Here is a 24,420-nt window from a genome sequence, read left to right on the forward strand (position 1 = left end):
CTCCTACTTAAAGTTTTACTCAAAGAAGTTTACAAAGAGTGTTCAGATTTAATGTTTCCTAAAACGTAGGACCCAAATAAAAAAAACAACAAAAAACACACTGTTCAGCCAGCATCCTTTCTTTATACAACAGACTACGTCAAGGAAGTTAGAAGGGGCAAGAAAGCAAAACTTGGTCAAATCTGAAAATTAGCCTGTCATGATGTTTGTTTATTTGGGGTCAAACTATAACCTGATTACAATGTTCTTCTCTAGCTGCCTTTTAACAGAAGCATGTACACACACGCACACAATCTAAACTTAGTGGAGGCCACGAGTCTAGAAAACACGACATGTCCCGTGGCAGAAGGTTACAGTAAGTGCTTTCTGCGTAAAAAGACCGTCACATTTTAAATCCCTTCAAAAGGAAAAGCAAGCCTCAAAATTTAAACAGGATTTCTGAAAACCTATCAATATAATAATATAAATACATCTGAGTCTTTCTACAGGTCGTGAAAAAGACATGACAAAAATAGCTTTGTTTCTCAAACTCAATGCACTTGCATAAATAAAGTGTACTAATGACATTAATTACACTAGTTATAATAAACCTTAAGCTTTAGAAGAAAAAAAAAGTACACTAGGCCTTTTCAAATGTAAGGCCAGGACCTCTAAACACGTCTCATTATCTTCACAGTAGATGCATGTTGGCACTCATATGACCGGACATGCTTACGAACCATGTACACACAAACCTCCCAGTACAACTGTGTCAAGGAGTGACGCTGAGACATTGTTTCATTTCTTTGGAGTTACTGACGGGACACAGTTCATGCCCACTGATGCAAACTAATTAGTCAATTGTCGTTGGACTCCAACAGCTTAAAATGTACAGTTGTGGCTTTGTTAAAACTCATGTGTAAAAAATGGACTCAGACACTTCCATTAAAACCTTAGTCTGAAGTGTTTTCTTCATTGCAAAATATTATGAGATATGTATAAAATAATGAGACTGTAATAAAGAATACACTTTATAATGTGTAATGTAGCTGCTAAATATATGGTAAAGAAAAAACATCTTGCCCCAGTCAGATACTCCGCCTTTTCTGTATTTAATAATAATTCATTGATGGCTTCTTCCTGAGAAAAAGGAGGAAAAAAATGAATGAAGAAAACAATTTACAGAGAGTGATGCAAACAGAGGTCTATGAATATTTTTCAATACACGCAAAAGTCAATTTAGTCCCAGCCGTAGTTTATAAATATGAAGCCCAACAGGCTGTGGAAGAAAAAGAAGAAGAAGAGGAGCAGGAGGGTGGGTGGTGCCATCAGTAGTAGCCAGAAACGGAGAATCCAGACCAGGAGACGTAGCGATCTCTGGTGAGTTGATGAGGGGGAAAGCAGTTGGACAGAATATTGACATCATTCCATGATGGCTCGGTAAATGACAGGCTCGATGTAATCCTCTCTGTAACGAGAGTTGATGACTCGTTGTCTTTTAGAGTTTTGTTTGACGTCATTCTGTGCGAAGAGCTCGAAGCGCATGTCTGACGCCACTGACTGAGGACAGTACAAGACACCAAAAGTAGAAATTAGTGTTTGCTGAAGATGCACTTCTGAAACATAAACGTCTCAAAAATGTTAAAAGTCACACTTGATAATTATTACGTTACCATTCGGGACTTCACTCGTTTGGGCAGGTCCTCATCTAGAGTGTAAATATCTTCTCGCTTTACACTTATTTGTGAGGCATCCTCAAATTCCACCTGAATGTAGGCACACACACACACACTTTATGCAATAGCAATTTATACACATTACTCACACATTGGAATAAACTGTGTAATAAAATCTGACACTGTCCTCATCATTTCTTAAACAGATCATAACATAATTAGAGAAGAAGCAGCATAAAAGGGCAGACTGGCTAAAAGAACTTCACTTCAAGATACTGAGGAGTAATGTCAAACATTTTTACCATTAACTACACACACTGCCTCATTTTGACTGTGGATAACAAAAAATCATAAAAGACATGACAGGGCCAGCTCAGACACAAATAGAGAGGCAGATAAGGGGAGGTTTACCAGGTACATGGGGATGGAGTGTGATGCTACAAACTTGGCTCCATATATCAACCCATCTGTCCACCGGACTTGAACTGCATCACCTTCAGCAGGTGGACCGAGTCGGACACAGTCACGATTCTGCAAACACATTAAGGAATAACATTTAAGTATCACTAAGTTTATGCGCGAGTCGATGTACAATTGAATAATGAAATTCATGAGAATATTGGAAGCTATTTTATTAACCTCAATGTCCTCTGGGAACAGGTTGTCGCTGTATGACCCATCATCAAACACCACCTCATAGAAAGTGGCTGTGGTCAGTTCCAACACCTCGCTGTGGTAATAACGGCCGTTTTTGTATTTGCAAATGACCTTCTGTCCCACCAACAACTCCTTCATAGAAGCTTTGTTGCGCTAGGAGACAAAAATTGAGCATTAGACTTTCAAATTTATCACTTCGCACAGCTAACTGCCACTGGAAAGATAAGACTGGGGTTGTAATATAATAAACAGCTATAAAGATAAGACAGCAAACATCAGTCTGTTGTGGTGGCTAAAACTATGTGTACTCAAGAAATTTATATGGCTCTGTCTACTTCATCAAAATAGATTTCAGCTTTACCTCCAATGATTTGCACAAACAAGCCCAGACTTGTGCTTTTGAGCTACGATTAACAACATAAGACTGGAATCCTTCACAGCAAGTTGAACTGCACTGAGTAAACATGTTCCTGCTGTCTCCAGGCAGGCCCAAGCACGTGTGTGGTTTGCCAGTTAGACAGTTGACAGTCTTCAATAATAAAGAGACCTTAGCAACAAACTAAGTGCTTTTAACAATATGACGAAATTATAAAAAGATTTACTTAAGATGTGACAGGAAATTGTATCAACCAGTTACACTAAACTAAACTAAACTGGAGTAAAAAAGGATAAAACTATAGCAAATATCGGACAAAAACACAACAATAAGATAAATTGGGCAAAAATATGCAGAACGTAATGAGCATTTAATGCAGTCCAGATTTTAATTATTTCAAATTTAAACAAAAGTTTCTGAAACACAAATGACCTACTGCCTCTGAACACCTCACCAGGTCTGCAGTAAGGAATGCTACGTGATGTACTCTTGAGCACGATAGGCGGAATTACGACATGGAGAGGAAACAGGATGTTAGGTATTCTGAGTGTTCAAATTAGTTTAACAGGCACTTTGATAATCGTTTTATTCTCCATTTACTCACTTTTATCTCGCGTACAATAACAAGTCAGGTGTAACAATGTACAGTCATAAACTAATTAAGTCTCAGCAATAACTTTTCAGGCCAAATCAATAATCTTTTATATTCATATACACAGTGAATTTAAGGCAGGCGTCACAATATAAGCAGCTGGAAGTGTCTGAAGGCACTTTTCATGAATCTTTTCATTCAACTTTTTTCAGACAGGAAATTCACATGTGCACAGGAGGAAGTTGACAGGAAGTATGAATGACTTATGATTTGCTTTCAGTTAGGTGTGCACAAATTCAAGTAGCAGCCTCTCATTTGTAGCTGATGCTGATTGTCAATTTCACATGCTAAAATGAAAACGGCAAGTCCTATGAGCTGTCTATAGTTAATGTACATCCCATGACTTCATACTGGATTCAGTTAGGATAAAGTTGTATCAAACTCCAACCCAACTAAATGTCCTAGTTAAGACAGAGAGCTCCTGTGCATTATGCATAGTGTTTGTTCAACAAATTGATGCTGTGTTTGCATAAAGCATAATATGTAGTTTGGCACAATGTCACTACTTTAAGTTTTATGGTAGCATCATAAACAAGATACACCTAGACAGGGTTAACTTGAATTGACTTTTTAAAAATATATCTCATAAAACGCTCCACTTAACCCTTTCTAACAACAAAGAATGTAAACACAGATATTGTGCTGGATGTAGACGTCACTTTTGGCATGACTGTGTTTTCGCTATGTTACCTCAGGTATAATGGGAGTTCTGTGTCGGTGGCAGGTGATGAAGACTATGAACGGCCAGTCATCTGGATGCATGAGGACGCCAGCTGCCTGAGCGCAGGTGGGGTGAAATGCTGTGGAGCAGCGTCCGTGGGAGCACTGGACACAGCAGCCCGTTACTTCCCTCTTCATCCGTTTCCTGCAGTACGAACACTTCTACCAGGGGGGACAAAGGCGCAGATGTGGGAAAGAGAATGGGGCCAATAGGACAGTTATGAGTAACAGGTTAAAAAAAGGAAAATAGGAAGAAGGGGGGGTGGGGATTATTAAAGGGCATAAAAGACGGACAGACGCAGACACAAAGTGGAACACAGATACACTTGAGGGAAATTACACAACTTCCTTCTGACAAATTTGTGTCATTCTTACATCATATGTACCTTTTTTAGAAAACTGTTGCAATCACAACCTATAACAATGGATAACGGCCAAAGGCCAACCACTGGGCTCAAAGCCCTGTACTACTTCTAAAAGACTGTTTTTACAGGTACAACAAAAAGGAAAGCTTATACCGCCAGGTTTTCGTATTCTTTAAATAAAAACCTGTTTAACATCCATGAGCCAGAATGACAAGTAAAACTACCACAGTTAGTTAACAGCCAACTGGGTGGTTTTCTATGAAGAAACACATTTTACCCGTTTCACTATGGTGAAAAGTATGTCTTCATTAAAAAGAAAAACCACAAACACAAGCCATGAGGGTACTCATGTTTACTAGGAAACCCGGCTGTTTGCAACCACTAAAACCAAAGCTAGATTTGGTCAAAAAGATTTCTACCAAACAACTCTTTAAACCACAGAATTGCAAGAAAAGGCAAATACAGTTTAATTACTCTGATACATCATATCAATAATGAATCATCTTTATGCCTGAGGGCTGTGACTCTCCAAGCTGATGGTTGGATTGTTGATTGTCTGAGTCACATATGGTTCTTTGATATTGACTTGGCGTGTTAGGGACAATACAGATGCCCTTACATAAATAACTGCAGTGATTAAAAAAAAAAAAAAAAGTTCACCACCCAGCTGTAACTGTAGTGTTTCTTACCAGCTTGAATCGTGGCAGTGGGATGGCAGAGAGGTCAATGGGGTTCCGCTCAGTAATGTTGACAAAGCGAGCTTCTAGCACCGTGATGGCACACAGAACATGAACCCACCTGTGTCAAAGGCAAATATGAGGCCCAGGGCAAACATTTCAATGTCCATGTTAGAAATGTCAGAGCACGTATTCAGCAACGTGGTTATACTAACTAATAAACATAATGTGTACTCCCATCTAATGCTTACTCTACACATAAATGTCTACAACTAAACTTCATTACTAGCAAACTGAAAAGCACACATTTAGTGATAAAATTACACAAACAGTATTCAGAAAGGCAGGACAACACATCTCAAGCTTTTATAGACAATGAAGATCACCAAGATTGTGTTCAGTTCAACTATCTACATAGTGTATATGTAGCATTTATAAAAGCATTTCTCCCCTGACTTGACGTGGGCACAAAAACCTGACGAGTTAGATTTTTGTCCTGTCACTGAGTTAAGTCTTAAACTTTATGTTACTTACTGAAAAGCTACTCTGACCTATGACCCATCAGCCTGTGTCATCACATAAACACAAAGGGCTGGAATTTATTTAAATAAATGGGTGAACGTGACAACTTAGTTCCTGTTTGTATGCACTATGCGCAGTATACAACCCCATAAGAAAGAGATGAGCAGTCAGTCTCTGTTTAGGCAACTGTGAAGGTAAAAAAAATATTTAATTTTTCTTTCCATCTCATTTCACTTCGTACATGATCAAACCAGACGCTTGGTAAGTCCAGCCTGTAGTAATCTATTCATAGAAGATACCACTTAGATTTTGTTAAATATGTGATATGGTTCTTAGTAGTAGTAAGAAGTCACAATCAAGTCATGGCTGACAGAAAGATCTGGCTTTGTACATAGGCATGCCCTGTCCCAGATGAAGTGTAACTGCAGCATGAAGGTGTAAAATGCAAACACACATTTCTTATACGAGTATATATTTACAGATAATTTAACATTTTAAAAAGTACAATTAGGCTAAGGGGTTTGATCCTACAGATGGATCTCAGCAGCAACAGACTGAAGAAATTTGCTGATTTAGTGTAGTCAAACAGAGAGAGTGTATGGTGACTGTGAACCACACAGTCCGACTTGATATGACTAAATAAATTCTTGTTGAGTACTTTTACTAGTTTAAAAATGTATTGTTTGATTAAAGCAAACAAATACTTTCTAAGAAAAGGCGAATGTGGTGCTGGGTAAAAGAACTCAAGCTGAAAAAGGTTTTTCTTCCTTCTATGTCTTAAAGATGCCATTATTATAAAGATATAGGTGCACTCAAACTTCCTAAAAAAAAAACTTACATTTTCAGTGCCGTCCTCATGCTGCATCCATGGATGTAACTAAAAGATTCACACAATAAAGTAATACTTCTGTTAGTACAACTTACTTGTCATTATTGGCTCTCTGCAGAGCTCCACCTCTAAGGGAACATAGGCAGCAGTCCTAAAGGAGGAGAAAGAACCTCAGTTAGATAAGGTAGCAGTGAGAAGACAGTAGCTATGACTGCTGATTTTGTTACCTTATCACATTCAGATTTTTGGATATGATATTGCATGAATAAATTACTAGAGCTCCTTTAAGAAAATAGCTGACATTAAATGTCCCAATAAATCTTGATGAATGATTAAATGAGGAATAAATTAGTCTTAACATGCTTTCATCATCTTTCAGCTCATGATATTCTATAACTACAAACTTGCAAAAACTGCAAACAAAAGCAGTATGAAATCAAAGCCCTTTGAGATGTCATAACAAATTGCACAGTGAATCATTGCCCACTGGTGGTCAAAGGTGTTTGTGCCAAGAAGGGGCCACATTCCCAGAATGTCTCATCTATTGTTCTGAGCAGACAGGAATGCTGAAAGGAAATCTAAAGATACAGATTTACAAGCAAAGCTGGACAACATAAATTGTCCTGAACACAGGCATGAACAGTCAAAGAACAAAGCAGTACCAGAAACAGCCAAGCTTATAAAGGGTGACAAAAACAGTGCTGCTGTGGCTGACTGTGTTAAACCATTGGCTCAGTAGAGCATCACACGAGGTACTGTACTTTTAGATTAAACCTGCCCACATTTGTTGACAGCGAAATGGAATGTAAAGCTGAAGTCATCATGAAACTGTATGTCTGTTTCTTCAGTATTAAAACCTCAATGTCGCACCATGTGCCACCCTGTGGTTTTCATTTTACAGTTTTAGACTCATCAGAAAAGAGAACATGTGCAGGTGCCAAACATGTAAGGATTTGTTTGGTATCAGTATCTGGGTGTTAAAATTAACTAACCTCAGTCATGGCATCAGCCTCACAGCGGGCACACAGCCATTTGTCTAGCTCTGCCTCCTCTCCCGACACACCATAGCAACCTAAACAATAAAAAACAAACAAAAAAAAAGGTGTCACACATTCACTTATTTTAAAAAAAACATGCACCCTGAAATTTCATGTGATGGTGTGGTTTAAAATCACATCAAGTCAAATTAAAATCTTATTTTAATTTTAGTTTTTCTACACATCTTAAAACAACAGAGAAATTGACCCTAGAACAATGAGGCTATATGACAAAAATATTTACTAGTTGATTAAAATACTATAGCAACTATCACACGCAACAGCAAAGTAAAAGTAAAAGTTTTCAGTAAAAGAGTATGAGTAAGAGCTCTTTGCACCAATGGTTTTACAATTTAAACATTTTAGGCAAACACAGTATTCATCCAAAATCCATTCATGGCTGTTGGTGAACACTGTTTTTTATACAACTGTGAAAGAGTAATTCACGAGCAGGTAAAAACTGTTACATGGTAGTTTAAGGCAAATGACAAATAACCTTAATAATGGTATGTAAGACATTTAAAGAACAACCTCGGAAATATTCTAGCCTAATTGGACGTGAAAAAAAAGGAGCTTACTAGTATGTACGCGAACACAGCACTGAACACAGCTGACGAGCCGGCTGGTCCCGTCCTCTGCTACATGAGGGTTAGACAGCTGTCCCTCCCCACTATCATTCGCCTTGCTGGTTTGGGTGTTGAAACACATTTCTGGGATGAGCGGTTTGGACCACTGGCGCCCCCCTGGACGATTCACGAGTGCTGTGCTGCAACTTCCAGCAGTGGACTCAGACTTGAAGGGAAAAGAGAACTTGAGGCTAGAAGCTTTTTTTTTCATGAAATCTATATCCAAACTAATTTGAAACTCATAAATATACAGAATAATTAAGATACTTGTCTATATATTCTTGACAATGTGAACATTGAGCACTGCTCTCAAAAACATTTCTTTCTCAACAGATCAAGTTACGTCACAAATGGGACTTGAGCACTGTAAAGTAGGGAGTGGTGATGACTCTAGTTTTGATATCATTATTTCTTAAGAGTGATTCACAGTGGTTTTTAACCTGTAAGCTGCACTTTAAATACTAAAATAAACATTTGGTCTTTTAGTCAGATTAATTGATATTATTATTTATATTATAATGTCAGGACTTTTTAATTATAGTAATAATGAACCAAATCATAAAACAATCGTTCAAAAAAACTTCAAATGGCTGCAAGACATGTTGCATCATCAGTTAGTGGAAAAATGGCCTACTGCCATATATGTCATTGTGAAGTGTGTAGGTGTACAATGAATTATAATATAAAAGGATATTAAAAATAGTATCAAATTAACATCAAAAGCACAAAATGCTTTTAGTTCTCACCTGGTGGTATGTGTGGAAGAGCAGGCAGATGGAGCAGTAGGGTGCTTGCTTGCCCACGCTCCTGTTGTACTCCCTCTCTGCCTGAAGGTTATAGGGCCGGCACTGCCACAGCTGGGTTAGTGGCTTTGCCCACTCCTCTTTCTCCTCTTGCTCGATCACCACATCTTCATCCAGGTCTACAGATAAAAATGGCAATCGTGGCATTGTGAGAGAAACAGAATAAAACAAGTAACAGAGGTATATTAAGCAGATAAATGTAGCTGCATACCATTGTCGCTGTTCACCTCTCTGATTAGGGGATGGTGACGAGGCAGCTTACGCAGCTCAGCCTGCTGCTGTTGCTTCTTCACCACTGACTTGCAGTATGATTGGTCCTCTGACACCTGCTGGAAGAACAAGTGAACAACAAAACTAAACTTCAAAACAAGATTTAAACAGTCTTTAACAATGAGCATAAGAACTTCTCTCTGTGTTGAGGAATATTGGGAGCTCTGTACTGGTGTGCATACATTTCCTGGCAAACATTACATCCAATCATGTCTGGGAATTTTCATTGCACCTATTAACTACTTACATGATGATTCTGAGCGATCTGAGCCTTCTCATCGTGAACTGGTTTCCTGACAGGAATGGTATCTTTAAGGAGGACAATGCCACTATCCGCAAGGGGGCACTGATTACTCTGTAGTTCAAACAGTACAAACAACAGAACATTTCGAAATAATGCCCGGTATTCTGCCACCAGAGAGATTATCAATAATCGTTCTGTTAATAGTAATATGTACTGTTATAGAGCTGGAACAGATTTGTGTACAAATATCATGCAAGGAAAATGCGCCAGTACAGAGCCACCAAAAGTCACTGCTGTCTCACCCCCCTCCCCACCCCCCACCAACCTCTTTAGTGCACACAGCACAATAGTAATACAAAGCAAGGAGATGACTAAAAGCTAAAAAGCTGTGAGGTTGAAGCAGATGAGAAATCATGCATGTGCCATGAACCATTTTATCCGACATCAGTAACATTAAAATCATACCTTTCGCTTGTTGTTCTTGGGAGCTTCCATCTCTATGTTGTCCAATTCTAAGGGACTCTGGGTTTGTGGGGGACTTGGGGAAGAAGCAGACTCTGTGTTGGTTTCAACTTCCAGCTGCTCCACTTCAGCCTGAGCCTCGACAGGTGCTGACATTTTGGGTTTATCCTCCTCTTGGTCCTGCACCACAGGACTCTTTGCTTGGGATTCATTTGTTGCTGCTTTGGTGAGAATGATTTTAGATTCTGGCTGCGGTTCAGTTTTTTCACAGCTAGGAGTCTGAGATGGAGACTGAGTCTGTGTGTTTGACACTGTACATGTTTTGGGCGGCTGAAGGTGACGAGGCTGGTGCTCTCTGGCATAGCTGTGCACCTGGAGCTGTGTGTGAGGCTGCCGCTGCTTTTCTAGAGTGTAGCTGTGCACTTGAAGGGTGTCTTTAGGACTCAGAGTCCTGTGGAAGAGCAGGCTGGCTACCCCCATTTTGCGAGCTGGCTGAGCTGTGGCTTCAGTCCATGTAGGTGTAACTGAAACTGATAGATGTCCATTCCTGGCTTGAGACTGAGATGAGATTGCAGGTGCACGTGTCTTGGTATAATGGGGGGGACGGCCTCCATCACTGTTGCCCTGGGCCAAGCCCCTGTGAAATGGATCCATTAAAGTGAGCTTGGTTGGTGTAACAACCAACTTAGGAGGACCTGTAGATGAAATCAGATGTTTCTATTTAGGAAGAGAGGTAAAAGGAACAATTACTGGAGATTTACCTGACCTTCAGGAAACATGATGACACACAGGTATTTATACCTTTATTTCTCTTGCCATCTTGTGAGGTAGCACGTGGAGGTATAAGGCTTAGCCTGGGACGCTTCCCATACTGCTCCTCGTCTTCCTCATCTTCATCTTTGGGAACAACGTCATCAGGCACCTCCAGGCACACTCTGTGTCTCTTGGTTTCTATCCTCTGTGTAGCACTGAGAGTTTACCAAATAAATACGGGAAATTAGTTCAACAGCTGAAAACAATAAGTTAAAATCACACGTCCTTCTGTTTTTGATGATTAAGAAATTGTACAGGCGACTCAGGCTGTGTAGAGACAGAGCTTCTCATTCCTCTCAGTGGGGGGCAACAACAACAACAACGACGACCACATTGGGCTGCGTTGCACTTTTTGCAAAGTGATGTCATTGGCCATGGCACTGTGTTGGTCAATCATCATTTATTTATTATTTAACATTAGTGCTGCTTTTCTGCTGCGTTGTGTGATGATGCTCGAGCTCGTAACACAGCTGAAACAGCTGCTGGGATAACTTGCCAGGGTTGTGCAATTCGGTTTCTGACTATTACAAACCACTGTGTTTTGGCACCTAAGAGCATTTTAAGCTTTTAAAACACACACATCATATTTGATTGTCTCACTAGCAAAAACGACACACCCCTGCCAAACCCTGCACTCCAGCCCACTGTGTGCTTGGAGCTGTGTCTGGACAAACCTAAATTTACTTTTTGTTTTTTTATAAAGGCATGTTTCAGGAATTGGAGTATCACCTACGAAAACACCATAAAAATTAGTAAGTCACTTTTCATGTCTTGCGTGATTTGTCTGGAGAATGTTGCCTCAGTTTTTTGGCCAAGTAATATAGCACAAGGAAATAGTAAAGTGGTGAGCTATTGTTGCTTACAAAACCTGGATCTTACAGCGGGAATCAGGGAAAACCCAATCACGCCTACTAAGGCAGTGCTGGCATTGGTGCGAAGGCCTGAGCAAGGCTTAATTTAAATTGATCAAATATGTGCAATGGCCATGTTGTTGACAACTTTCCTGGTAGTCTTTGGGGTGGATTAAGCAATTCCAATTGTACTAATGCAAGACAATACAGCAGCAACGGCATACAGAAAAGCTCATCTGGACGATGATGCCCAGATGAGCATGCTGTCACTGAACTTTTTGTGGTGGACATATCCAAAGGTGTTCACGACTCACTACAAAACAACCAGATATACTAATTAATCGTTAAGTATGTACTACATTTTATTTCAATGTATAAACCATTTAAACAAAACCCCATGCACAGTAGGTTATTGTTATCTGCTGTGAGTAACGTACCTTCTCCGCTCACCATCCTCCCCACAGCTCTCTGCAGAGCTACTGTTACTGTTGCTGGTGATGTCATTGAACGAGTCTCCCAGGAACTCCCTAGCCTCCGGGGTGGGCCGCGAGTGATCGATGGGTACCACATCTCGCCCTGCCAGCCACTGTTCATAACGTTCCGGCTGGAATTTCCTCACAAACACATCCATGGAAATCTTTACCATGTCTTTACGGCACGAGCACTAAAGGAAATAAACATATTGGGATTCAAATGACAAATAACAAAACATTTACACTACATGTACATGTACATCTACAACTAACAATTCATAATACAAGTATATGTTTGTCTTCTTCTGTTTATCTTCTTTCTTCCCTTGATTAACTGTTGTTTTCTGTTCTGTTATTTGTTATTTTTGCTCACCAAAACAGCTTGCTTGCCATACTCAATCCACCTCTCCGTGGCAAAGTTGGTGGATTCTGCACAGTTGAAGCCATGATTGAAACCAGCATGATAGGCGTAAGGGAATGTTACCATGAATTCACCAGCCTCCTGAGTAATCTTAGGAAGAGAAGAGAAAATAATGAATAAAAAGATTTTATGCATTTGGCTTATATGCCCTTTGAAATACAAATGAACAGAAATACCTTCTCAAATGGAATACCATATTTCTTCAGTATAGAGGGAGAGATAAGAGTCATCTTGTGCCTCAAAAAGGCCTCACAGTTTTGAGCACTACCAGGAAAAAAGCCTAAAGAGTATAGAAAACACATATATGTTCATTAATATAGATAACTAAGTTGTCCCAGACTCCATGATAGTAAACACAGCTTTACAGAATGTACAACTTCTGAAAATATCTCAGTGGCGTCCTACCTTTAGCCAGTCGCTCCAATCTTTTCCCATGCTCTGGGGGAACACAGTACCTACAGACAGTCAAATGAGTCTTCTTATTCACAGTAAACTGCAATTGTGCATTTATCCATCTGCTCAAATAGCTTTCATTTACTCTGATTTACAGATTATCACAGATAAAAGACAACATACACATTATCCATTTAGCTCAACAGTGCAAACTCCTGTGGTTAAAGATGGATAGGTTTCACTACATCATTAATGATGTAGTGAAACTTATCAAATAAGAAGCTGCTCTTTTCTGTGTGAATGGATTTTAACTAGTGTAAATAACTCCCATTACCATGTGGCAAAGGTTTTAGTATAAATATCTAGATCTGATAGAAGAAATTTGTAACTGCAATACAACAGGTGACAGAAGAAACAAAAGCTTTTTCACTTCTGAGAACAGAAAATAACAGTTTGTGTTGTGCCTTTACCAGGATTTGGGCTCTCCAAAATGTAAATAGTTGATACTGTAGAGGTCCATGTCCTCAGTGTGCCATGCAAAGGTGGTCTTCCACATGCCAAAATACAAGTAGGGTGTATTAACACCCTCAATGGTGATTCCACTTTCATGTTCAACAGTATCCAAAATGGTGTCCAGATGGCAGATGTTCCACTCTTTGACATCCTGCATTTTTACAGCAAACAATATAAGATCAACAGTTTTGAACTGGTGCGGGACCCCCACCAGTATACAGTAATCCGTAATGTTATGGGCAACTTGTATTGTATTGTAAGACATCAATAAAATCCACAGACAGTCAACTCACAGTGTCATACAGGGTTCCATTAACATCTGCCCCATATATAGGAGGGTTAAATGTTACATTCTTCCAGTACTTCCTTTCCAGCTCATCAAAGTCATCATAGTGTGGACTACAGAATCTATAAAAGAGATTAACAACAGTTTATTCCAAGACCAGACTTCCATCAGCAGATTAAAAATGCAATTCAGAGGAAATGAAACATTTTCTTTTAACATAAGATTATTATTATTATTATTATTATTATTATTATTATTAATTATTTCAGTTTCTCACTTGTCACTGTTGGCAATCTTGCGGAACTCTCTGACAGTCATGGACTTCTTCTGAATGTTGTACTGTGTGAAAAGCCCCGACTGACCAGTCACTACCTGCTGAATGGGTGCAGGTATCACCAGATCGTCTATATCATCATAAGAACCTCTGGGCTTCCACTCCTTTGGTGGAACAACCTTAAAAACGGAAAGTGAAGAGTAAGTTATTCTGTTTTCCAACAATGTTTCGTTATTAGGATTATTCAGCAAGGCTTTGGTGGTTGCTGATGTATACATGGTTACAAAATACTAAATATGATCCCACAAACACTGCAGTGAATTCAAATAGGTTCTGTGTAAATGCATGCACTGTATTACTTACTTTTGCCAGGCCTGCTTTATGTGCCCCCTGAGACTCCATATATGCAACATAGCGGTTGAAGTTCTTGAATTCATCAACAGTGGGGTAAAAAGTCATGATCCCCTTGGAGCCATGGTTTTGGGACACCATGTCTGAAGCCATCCCAAATCTCAATGGCAGCTGCACATTGTAATGGAAGAATTGTAATTTTGAAATCTGATGCTTATATACTACAACAACAACAGCAATAATAAGATGATCAATAATCCACAGTCACTGAATTATATACTTATATTCTGTCCTTCACCCCTGTGCATAGTGTAACTTATTTAATATATTATTGTTTGGAGTAAGTTGTCATAATATATACAAATTCCTTCTGACTATGCAAATATTTCATCATGCAAACTGATTCAAATACATTTGTAAAGTTATCGCGAATCTCACCAACACTGCAAATCAGATTATTGCCATCATAACATTAATTCTAATATCGCTGGTTCTGGATAGTAGCTTGTTCCAATCTAAACCTCAATACGTCTATTAAACCAAACTTGTATCCAATTCCTGCGGTTGTGTAGGTTATCTTGCTATGACTGGCTAGCCTGGGCAGAGCTATAACCACCCCTGATTGGTTAAATCAGCGTCTCTAAGCGTCTCTTTAATTCGGCCCGACTGTGGAGCACAACCGGCTAACACTTACTAACTCGTCTGCTAACATGCTAAAGAAACGAGCTAATTCAGACAGCGAATATGCAATAACACATAGCGTAGCGATAGCTGGTATGTTAGCATAGCATTAGTATGCAAGTCCCATTCAACGCAGTATTTGTTGACATATATAGAAAATACATACACAATTAACGCATACGACTGAGAGTGAAGTTGATATAGTCTTGTCATGATGTCTCAAATTGAAACTGAACAATAACAAGACAGCTACCTAGTTCTCGTTGCTACCGTGAGGGGATGTGGCTATTTCCTGTGTTACAGCGTACAGCGTAGCTAGGGTAGGCTACATCTTATCCAGCTCATTCGTATAGTGTGCTGTTAACAAACTTGGACACAGACAACTAGCTTTGCCGTTCTCAGCCACTTGGCAAGTTGTAAAATTGCAGCTAATGCTGTCTTATTCTAAAAGCGCGAACTGATCGACGTTTCACAAATGATAGAAAAAGTGAAACTATCATTTGTCAAGTCAGTGATGTCTGTCCCAGGAAATACACCCGACTCGGCCGATCTATGTTAGCTAGCTGTGGAGCAGTTCCGGCTAGTTTAGCTTTCGGATTAGCATTGTGATTTAAGAAGAGAACATTCGTTGTGTCCATGCACATCTCGATATAATAATACTCACCAACTCTTCTCGGTTGAAGTCGTGCCAGTCGCTGAATATAGATAATAATCAATGGAAACAGCAGTTGTGAACAGAAGAGAAAGAAGACCGCTTGCTAACCAAGCCCCCTGTGAGTAGATTACTGTCCTCCATTACCACTTCTACGCATGCACACGCACCTCGGATTTTGTTTACCACCACACGCATGGGACACGCTCAGCCAATCAGAGAGCAGCTCTCACATGAACAGAAACAGTAAATAAGTTTTATGGAAGTAAAAACATTAACTTGATTTGAATTTTGTTGTTCTTATTTCACTGATGTCCAGACATTTTAGCATTTTTTTTTTGTCAAACACAACACTACTGACATTGCAAGTCAATCATCTATTATAAGAAAATGTATTTAACATAAACTTTTAATAAAACAATACAAATTGGACTACAAACAATGTTAGCATGGTCTTAATTGGTGTTTGAATAAATTAGCTGTTATGACATTATGCAAGGAAGTTGCATTTATTAAATATATATTTTAAAAAAAGTACTTTGCATCTAGCCATAGCACTCATTCCTCCTGCTACAGTTCTTTTGTAATAATAACTAATAACTCCTTCCTCATTTTCACACTATTGTTGTAATTTTTTTGTGATATTGTTTTAGCGAAGTATTTAAGTAAGTTGAGTAAATTTATAAATAAACAGTTCAAATGGTATTACCGTTACATCCAACACTCACTGAAGAAATTGAGACGATATCACTGCACACAAATATGCAAGAAAAGATATCTTTAGACTGTGAACATCTGTTTTAATTCATGCCAGGAAAGGCACATTCATACACCAAATCCAACTGTTTTGATAGGATATATAATGTTATATGCATCTACATTCCCGCAGTGCATATATTTCCCATGAATAAATGCAATAACATTAACACATTTTGTTAACCACAAAAAGATATAGCACATATGAGCACTGACAATTTGTGTATATGCACATTTTAGCATAAGTATGTGCACCCTGTAGTCCATACAGTTTTACTGACCTTTTACACCAAGGAAACATACAGTACATTGCATCAGCAGCACTTGTAGGTTTTTGAAAGTCCATAGAGAATATATATATATATATATATATATATATATATATATATATATATATATATATATATATATGATGTTTTAGAGATGTCAGTGCCAGGTCAGTTAGTTTTCACTCAGTTTCTCTCCATTTTGTTCCAGTTGCATAAGACCAGTCATGTTACATCTGCATTCTGTCAAAATGCATACACAGTATAACAGACCAGCGTGATGAATACAAATGTCCCCTTTGTAATGGGGACCTTGTCCTTTGGCTCAATCATTTTATTTCAAGCATAGGACACCCAGTTTCAAATCCATTCAATTTCCCCAAGGGGATCAATAAACTATGTCATTATTATAACACCTTCAGCTACTCTAACCAGTATAAACTGTCCAATCAAAAGATAAGCACTGTCAGAGAGCATATTAGACTATGTTTTACTTGCACCTTACTGTCCCACTATGAGACAAAGCAACACCCATGAATGAATGTCTTTGATTGAGCTCAATGCTCATTCTTTCAGTCTTACGCTATTAGATAAATAGGGTGGACTGGATAATAGGAGGGAAACACACACTTGTTTTGCTTAGAGACACAACAACTTCAAGCGGTCAGTACAACCACAATTTGTCATGGCAGTTGCTGTTATTTCAGACTAAGGCAAATTAATACTTACACATAAAGAAAAACACATTTGATTACTTCAATTGATTCAATATGAGAATATATTGCAACTGGTTGAAACAACCCGATAACTTTTCATATTCTGAACTCATGCAGAGCCTCTGCAATTTGTATCCTTAGAAATGGCTGATAGAATAAAGGAGCAGAATCTTTTGAAACCAGTTTGTCTACAGTAAATCTCCCATTTAATGTTACGTAATTTTCATGCAACTATGAATTGATTACATTCTGCTTAGTGCAGACACATATGCTGGAGCTTGTTGGATTTTTTTTATGTCATATTAGAGTTCAATATATGGAAAATAAACTGCTGTAATTTGGAAATATATGAGCTAATTTAATTGAGCCCTGATGGTGAGTCTTCATGTTTGAGATGATGCACACTGGACACTGTACGGATGTGGTTATTATTTGGCTGGACTGCAGATGAACAATTAGTATCAGGTATAATGTATTTTATATATCATGATTTATTGTTTACATTTTCCCAGTTTTTATTTGCATTTAATGTCCGTTTGGATTTATTGTCTTTAATCCATTTCCAACTACCATCCTGTCAGTATGCAATAATAAACTATTACTGTCAACACTTTAATTTTATCATAAGCTGTCCTTAACCATCATCTAGTCCCCATCAGCCGCATCTGAAACCAAATGTAATGTGGGACTAGTTAAAAGTCATTTCATAAGATAGAACCAAAGCTCTGCAGCACTTTACAGAATATTTAAGATAAAGGTGAAGAATTTCAGACACAGTTTTTTGGATTTTATGCCCTTTGCATCTTGTAGTAATCAGTTCTTCACCAGAAACATTAAATACACAAATTACAAATGGGCATAGTCCTTTTGATCTCCAAGTACTGTATTGTTTTACAAATGCGGGGGAAGCTGAAACAACTGTGTATTTGCATCCATTTTTCTCATCTTTATATTTGTTCCATCCTTCTCTTGCTGGCTCCATGCCTAAGTCCTGCTTTATCTTGAAGCACCAGTGGCCGTCTGCATCCTTAAGACATGGCCCTGTAAATAACAGCTCTCAGCCTGGGAGCAGCCTTAAGAACACATGCCATCTGCCGAAACAGACCTTCTGCTTGGTTCCGTGATAAAACTAGACCTTTTGCTGGTTATTTGTCCACAGGCATGTTGATTTTCAGTGTGTGGAGAGTGTCACTAGTAGTAACTGACTTCTCTGTGTCTGTCTTGCTGTTGTCTTTTCTGGACATGTCAGGCTGCCATAGAAAAAACTCATGGAGGAGGGTGTTGACGGTGTCAGGACACTCCATCATGACCATGTGACTTCCCTCTTCAATGACTTTAAGGAATGCAAACAGGAGGATCTGCAAAGGGAGCCACAAAGTATGCAGGGCATTACAACATGTAACACTAGAGCGTAAACAAGACATATCATTAAAACATCACAGGATAAATCAGCACTTATTCACATATAACACATATGAAGACAGCCCATACCTCTGCCATGCGCTGGTCCTCATCTACAGGCACAAACTTGTCACACATGCCATGAACCAGAAGGATGGGCACAGTGATCTCGGCATGGTAGACCTCATCTCCTTCAGGCCAGTACTGCCCACTCATCATGGCTCGCAGGACAAATGGAGACACATTGAAGGCATTGCCCTGCTTCAACAGCTGCTTTTCTTTGGCACCCTGACGGGCAAATCCAGCTCTAAGGTTTAGGAAGAGAGAATATGTAAGACAAAAGTTCAGACAATATTTCAGCTTTTATTTGATAGTAGTTACACCTAGATACATTAAACAACAAATTAAAAAAGGCCTGCTAGACAACTCTCTGAGTTTCATGTTGATCTGTCCTTTGTAACTGATGCAATTCTATCAAATACTGTAAAAATCAAGGCTAAAACCAGCAGTAGTAATTTAGAGCTATTTACTGTTCAACTGTGCAATAATTTTCACATGACACAAGAAACACCTGTCAGTCACATGTTACTTCGTTTTCCTCCCTTTAAATTTGGCTCTGATACAAAGGGTGCTACGCTGTTTTATATTTCTACCTATAAAACTTTGTTGTTTTTTTTATCTTAAACTCAAATCTTCAGTGTGCAGCAAAAACAAATAAACTACCCTTGCCATTCCATACTTTTGGAGGGAAATGTATGCACATTGTTTTTTATGCAAAGATATTTTTGTGCAAATAGAGAACTGTGTCTCTATTTCTAGAGTCAGTTTCCTATCTCATCCAAAAACAGATCTTACTTCAGGAAGCTCCAGGCCAGGCAGGGTGACAAACAGTGAAGGACACACGATGGCAGCTGGAAAATGGAGCACAGACTGGGCTCCAGAGCTGTGGGACCTCCTCCATTGATCATTACCACCTTGTGGACCAAATCAGGATATTCATGGGCTAAGAAGGTGCAAAATGACACTCTGAAAGAGATGGATGGATAAAGCAAATTAATAACATAAAACCCTGCTAGAAAATTCATTTTTATCAGCTGCAGAACATCCTCAAAAATATTTCCACAAGTATCTCACAAATTCTCACCCATAAGAGTGGCCAATGAGAATGTTGCGTTTACGAGAATATCTCTTAAAGATGGCACGTAGGTCCTCTGCCAGGGCATAAAAGGTATAAGCAGCTGCTATCTGTGGGGCAGTGCTGGCTCCATGCCCTGCCAGGTCCGGCGCGATGACCTCATAGCCCAACCGCGAGAAGAAGTCCAGTTGGCTGTTCCAAATATCCAGAGAGCCTCCAACACCGTGCACGAAGAAAAGTGCTACGTCTGAGTGTGTGCCTTTGCAGCTTGAGATTACCCTCTTTGAATCGATTAGTACTGTACGCTTGGGCTTGCGACGACGGCGGCGGGGAGGGGGAGCAGGTTTTTGTTCTCCAGGAGGCGGGGGAACTGGAGGAGGAACAGGGTTGGGGTCCGGAGAAGAGGCCATTTCTTTGTAGTCAGACAGCTCTACTTCTACAGTGGTACAGGGCTCCAGGTCCCCATCCTGACACTGCAGGATCTCAGAATGCAAGACATCGCCGAGATTCTCAATCACCAGCTGGCCATTGCGGTAGACTGTGATCTTCCTCTTACAGTGGACGGTGCTCTCATTATTAGAGTTGTCAGGAGAGCCATAACCATCACAGTCACCATCCATCTTCTCCTGGCCTGCGACTTGCTCTTCTGTTACTGCCGGCGGACGCTCTGGGATGATGTGTCGCACTCGCAGGACTCTACCAGGTTTCACCTCCACAAACTCAAAACCATCAGAGGGTTCTGATGACTCCAAAGGCAAGACGAGACTGGCAGTCTTCCCAGTCAGGCAGCACAGGATCCCTTCAGTGATGCTAGTTAGCATGATGTTTCCCTGTATTAACAACATCAAACACATAGCACAGCAGATCATTATTCATATGTTTTTAAATAACAAAATTCTGATTATGCACATTTTTGAAAAGAACATTTTGACCAGGTAATCTATAAATAAATGGTTGGGTTTGTGCAACTTGCTACCACACTCCATCTGTTTTTTACCAGCGAATTCGTTTCTCACAGGTTGAAACACAATCATTATATTTCCTTGTTTCCCAAACATAAGCAGCTCACCAGGAAGAAACTGTTATTGCCTGGTTCCCTAAAAAACTGTATCCAAGCTGGCTTTACTAGCTATTTCTTTGGTCTTTTACAAGTTTTACAAGCTCTTTTTTTTATCTGGTAATTTGTTTCTAATAAGTTGAATTAATATTCATTATGTATCCTGTTGCAATGTTTGCAAATGTCAAGAGCTCACCAGGAAGAAATTGGGTCCTTGTTTGGTTCCATATAAAACATTATCCAAGCTGTTTCCTAGCAACACAGTTACTGTGACATTGTGTTTTTTATCCCTTCATCAGACCACAGCCAGTGTCAAAATCGAACACACCAGTGTAAAATGAAACACTTAAGGATGCTTTTAGTTTAACATGCTGCAAACCAGTAAACAAATTCAGCTGCAACAGCGTCTGTAAAGCTCAAGTAAACATTCACCTTGGTGACAAAGCAGCTAACCTTTTAGAGATTCCTCATTGATACACAGACAATTAAAGACATTTGATATTAATAACATCCCCTTTTCACATGGTCAGTATCAGGATACATACAAATAGTACACATCAATCATGGAGCATGACTGTATACTGTACATGCCTCTGACCTACTGTATATGCCTCAATATGATGTTTCCAATGGAGACATAACATTCTTTTGTTTTTCTACTCAGTCACAGCTGAACTGGACTTTGGCAGATGTGCAAAAAAAGCAACATTAGTCCTCATGTTTCTCAAAACAAAGGCTGGTTATCTCTAGGAAACAGAGTGGGAAGAGTCACATCTACATGTTAAGGCTTTGTTGTTTCACTGTTCCCTACAGAAAGAGTGAAACAGAGAACAATCTATTCATTATTGACATGAATCAAATATTCCTATTCACTCCTCATAGTATAAGGTGCAACATGTAAATTAAATCTTGTTGTGTTGTGTTTCAGTTGTGCTGCCCACTTAGAGTCTGTGTTAGTGAAATTTCATTTATTAAATTTTACAAATAACTTTTACAGGATGAACAAGGTAGAGGCTTTAACAACAGTTTAGCTGCAAACAGTCTTGAACATAATACGTCAGAGGTCTGACACACTGGCAGTGAGGGAGAAATGGAGCTGGTTTGCGTTGTGTGTGGCTGCAACTGCACTTGTGCGTGTGTCTCAGCAAATGTGTATGCAATTAGCATGGTCTGAAGGTCAAAATATCAAGTGCTATCCAGTTGCACCATGGAGCTGAGTGAATGTTGAGTAACAGCCCTGTCTTTCCAGAGATAACAAAATGGAGCATCAGCACAAGATGCAGCCAGAGTGACCTGTCCGTCTGTAAGCCCTGTTTTATGCTTTGTGTGTTTCATATTATCTATTTGTCTATGGCAGGACACCACGAAGGAAGCTGCTGCTTATTAAAAAGAACCCTGCAGCACACCTGAAGTTTGCCAAAAAGCACATTGACACTCCACAGCAGTATTGGCAAAATGTTTTATGGACTGATGAACTATATTGAACTATATATATATATAACACAGCACTACCAAGCCAAGACGGGGTCAACGAGTTCTTAGCGTTCACATACTTTTTCCACTAGCACTTTCAGGTATTTATGACTGTCCTCAATGAAGACATGACAGATTTCTATCTTAGGCACATTCTATCCGTTAATACTATTGACTCAGATAAAGATCAGATCACATTTTATGACAGATTAATGCAGAAAACCATCAAATCCCAAATCACATACTTTCCTTGTCACTCTATCTGTGATTGTTTTTGAACAACATTGTATTAATTCTGTCATTTTGTTGCCATTTCATTAGTGGTAGTCCCTGCTCTTGATTAACAGTGTAGCTGACAATACAAATATCACTTCACCTCATCAAGACAAACTAACTACATCAGCACACTACGGCCTCCTCATTAAAGTCATGTAAACTCCCCCTGACCTACTATCTCTCAACATGGAAGACCAGTATACTTGACTATGGCTGAGGGGAGCGAGGGGAGCTGTTCACAAACCCTAAAACAGTCTGATGGTTAGTCGGCCATGTTAATTTTTTGTCTGCATTGCAGAATATATTTATTGTTATGTCTGCAAACTGTTACAGTAACACACATCTAGTACATTGTGTGCTGCCCTATTTCCACATAGGTTTACAAACGGCGCAGCCTGACCAAACTGCATAAAGAAATGAGAATACTTGCCAAAAATAGGCCATTAAAATCAAATTATCCTTTTGCATAGAAGATGATTCTAGATTATTATGAATCCAAAACATCCAGTTACAACCCTCAGTAGTAGTCTCCATATTTCAGTGACTGGACGTAAATTATTAAGTATCATGTTTGACAATCATACAAATACACAGCAAATAATGCATTTCCATATGTGGCCATATAGAGATCAGCAGCATAGCACCACAAATAAAAACTAAGAAAGGTTTAAAAAGCTGATGGCAAGGCCATAATGACTGCGCTTCCATTATTTTCGCGCTGTCACTAGACAGGCAATCACCGTGCGCTTGTTTATTGATGCTGATCACAACAAGCCACATTGCAAGCATCGGCTGGTTAGACAACATAACGCAATAGAAATCGATGCCTTACCTGCACGATGACTGATGATTAAGGGTGAGTGGAAATCTGCACCAAAAAGATGACAGTCAGGGGCCGACGAAGCTGGAGTGAGAGAAAACGTTGCATTTGGTGCAACAATTTGTCTACGCTAGAGATGCTGCACGACAGTGAAGGCGTCTTATTAGCCTCATTAGACTGCCATCACAGAGCATGGAGGGGCTGACATTGATGATAAAGCACGCGTCCATAAAATTGTGCCAATTGCATTTCAGTACGATACCCATTACGCTAACAAGCGGCAATGTTTTTTCTCCTTCAGCATCCACTGCGTATCCAGGTCAGACCCTACCCAGCCCTGCTGCCCTGCATCCGCAGCAGCCACAGGAGTAGTCGGGGCACTGTGGCTGTTGAGTGGCAGTAAAGAGGGCGAATGGAGGACCTGTCTGTGCGGGGAGGAAGCCAATGGGGGGAAGCTTGTCTCCTTGTTGCTAAGGCTGCAAAATGCATGCGCGCGTGTGTGTGCGTGTGCGTGACTGAAATGATAAAACGGTGGTCCAGGTAATCATCTAAATCAGCACTGCACATGTGTGATCCCATTTCATATTCTGCAGCTGGGTCGAAATCAGCCTGGTTGCCGTGTCATCCTAGGCTGTGTGGAGAACACGCACAGCTGCATCACTTCACCACATGTTGGAGCGTTTGGTTTAAGAGGTGCTCTCTCTTCCACTTTTACCCTTGAAGTCACATCAACTAATTGGCACTGCTGGGGGCAGTCTGGTGCCTGTCACGGTGACGTTGATGGGGTGGTGATGAGGCCGTGAGCCAACAACTTGTTGGCTTTCTGTCATTGTTTGACAGCCAGTTTGCGGTTCATGTTTATGTATTTGTGTTTTAATGAAAATAACTCAAATCACCTAAGCCAATCAACATGCCAT

General features: G+C 39.6%; 2 protein-coding genes across 6 annotated transcripts; both read right to left on the reverse strand.

Annotated features, from left to right (window-relative positions):
- Positions 1-28: 28 nt before the first annotated feature.
- On the reverse strand, positions 29-15,755 carry LOC113171693 (lysine-specific demethylase 4A-like). 5 transcript variants are annotated; one of them, XM_026374265.1, is made up of 23 exons: positions 15,616-15,755; positions 14,283-14,441; positions 13,923-14,098; positions 13,653-13,767; positions 13,317-13,510; positions 12,859-12,908; positions 12,630-12,733; positions 12,406-12,543; positions 11,997-12,223; positions 10,697-10,863; positions 9,899-10,590; positions 9,437-9,544; positions 9,131-9,245; positions 8,863-9,038; positions 8,069-8,282; positions 7,446-7,525; positions 6,549-6,604; positions 5,115-5,223; positions 4,031-4,222; positions 2,295-2,465; positions 2,067-2,186; positions 1,653-1,745; positions 29-1,539 (listed from the first exon to the last, which is right to left on the reverse strand). In XM_026374265.1, exons 2-23 carry the CDS (start codon positions 14,421-14,423, stop codon positions 1,402-1,404), a joined length of 3,576 nt encoding a protein of 1,191 aa, XP_026230050.1. In that variant the 5' UTR covers positions 14,424-14,441; positions 15,616-15,755; the 3' UTR covers positions 29-1,401. The 5 variants fall into 5 exon arrangements, with proteins under 5 accessions (XP_026230050.1, XP_026230049.1, XP_026230053.1 ...); XM_026374264.1 differs by having other exon boundaries at positions 9,131-9,248; XM_026374268.1 differs by lacking the exon at positions 9,437-9,544.
- A 1,024-nt stretch (positions 15,756-16,779) lies between these two features.
- Positions 16,780-24,176, reverse strand: abhd8a (abhydrolase domain containing 8a). The gene is made up of 5 exons (XM_026373654.1): positions 23,516-24,176; positions 19,887-20,707; positions 19,598-19,768; positions 18,833-19,049; positions 16,780-18,699 (listed from the first exon to the last, which is right to left on the reverse strand). The coding sequence occupies exons 2-5, from the start codon at positions 20,696-20,698 to the stop codon at positions 18,487-18,489; spliced, it is 1,413 nt and encodes a 470-aa protein (XP_026229439.1). The 5' UTR covers positions 20,699-20,707; positions 23,516-24,176; the 3' UTR covers positions 16,780-18,486.
- Between the last annotated feature and the right edge of the window lie 244 nt (positions 24,177-24,420).

Source organism: Anabas testudineus, chromosome 17 (assembly GCF_900324465.2).
Source record: "Anabas testudineus chromosome 17, fAnaTes1.2, whole genome shotgun sequence".
In the NCBI taxonomy this organism is placed as follows: domain Eukaryota; kingdom Metazoa; phylum Chordata; class Actinopteri; order Anabantiformes; family Anabantidae; genus Anabas; species Anabas testudineus.

Excerpts from the sequence above, each read along its gene's own strand:
- LOC113171693 (XM_026374264.1), bottom strand. The coding sequence starts at position 14,423 with ATGGCTTCAGACATGGTGTCCCAAAACCATGGCTCCAAGGGGATCATG. Across the intron at positions 14,099-14,282 it reads ATAAAGCAGGCCTGGCAAAA|GTTGTTCCACCAAAGGAGTG; the intron begins GTAAGTAATACA and ends TCCGTTTTTAAG. Across the intron at positions 7,526-8,068 it reads CTGTGTTCGCGTACATACTA|GTTGCTATGGTGTGTCGGGA; the intron begins GTAAGCTCCTTT and ends TTTATTGTTTAG.
- abhd8a (XM_026373654.1), bottom strand. The coding sequence starts at position 20,698 with ATGCTAACTAGCATCACTGAAGGGATCCTGTGCTGCCTGACTGGGAAG. Across the intron at positions 19,050-19,597 it reads CTGGCCTGGAGCTTCCTGAA|AGCTGGATTTGCCCGTCAGG; the intron begins GTAAGATCTGTT and ends CCTAAACCTTAG. Across the intron at positions 18,700-18,832 it reads AGGACCAGCGCATGGCAGAG|ATCCTCCTGTTTGCATTCCT; the intron begins GTATGGGCTGTC and ends CTCCCTTTGCAG.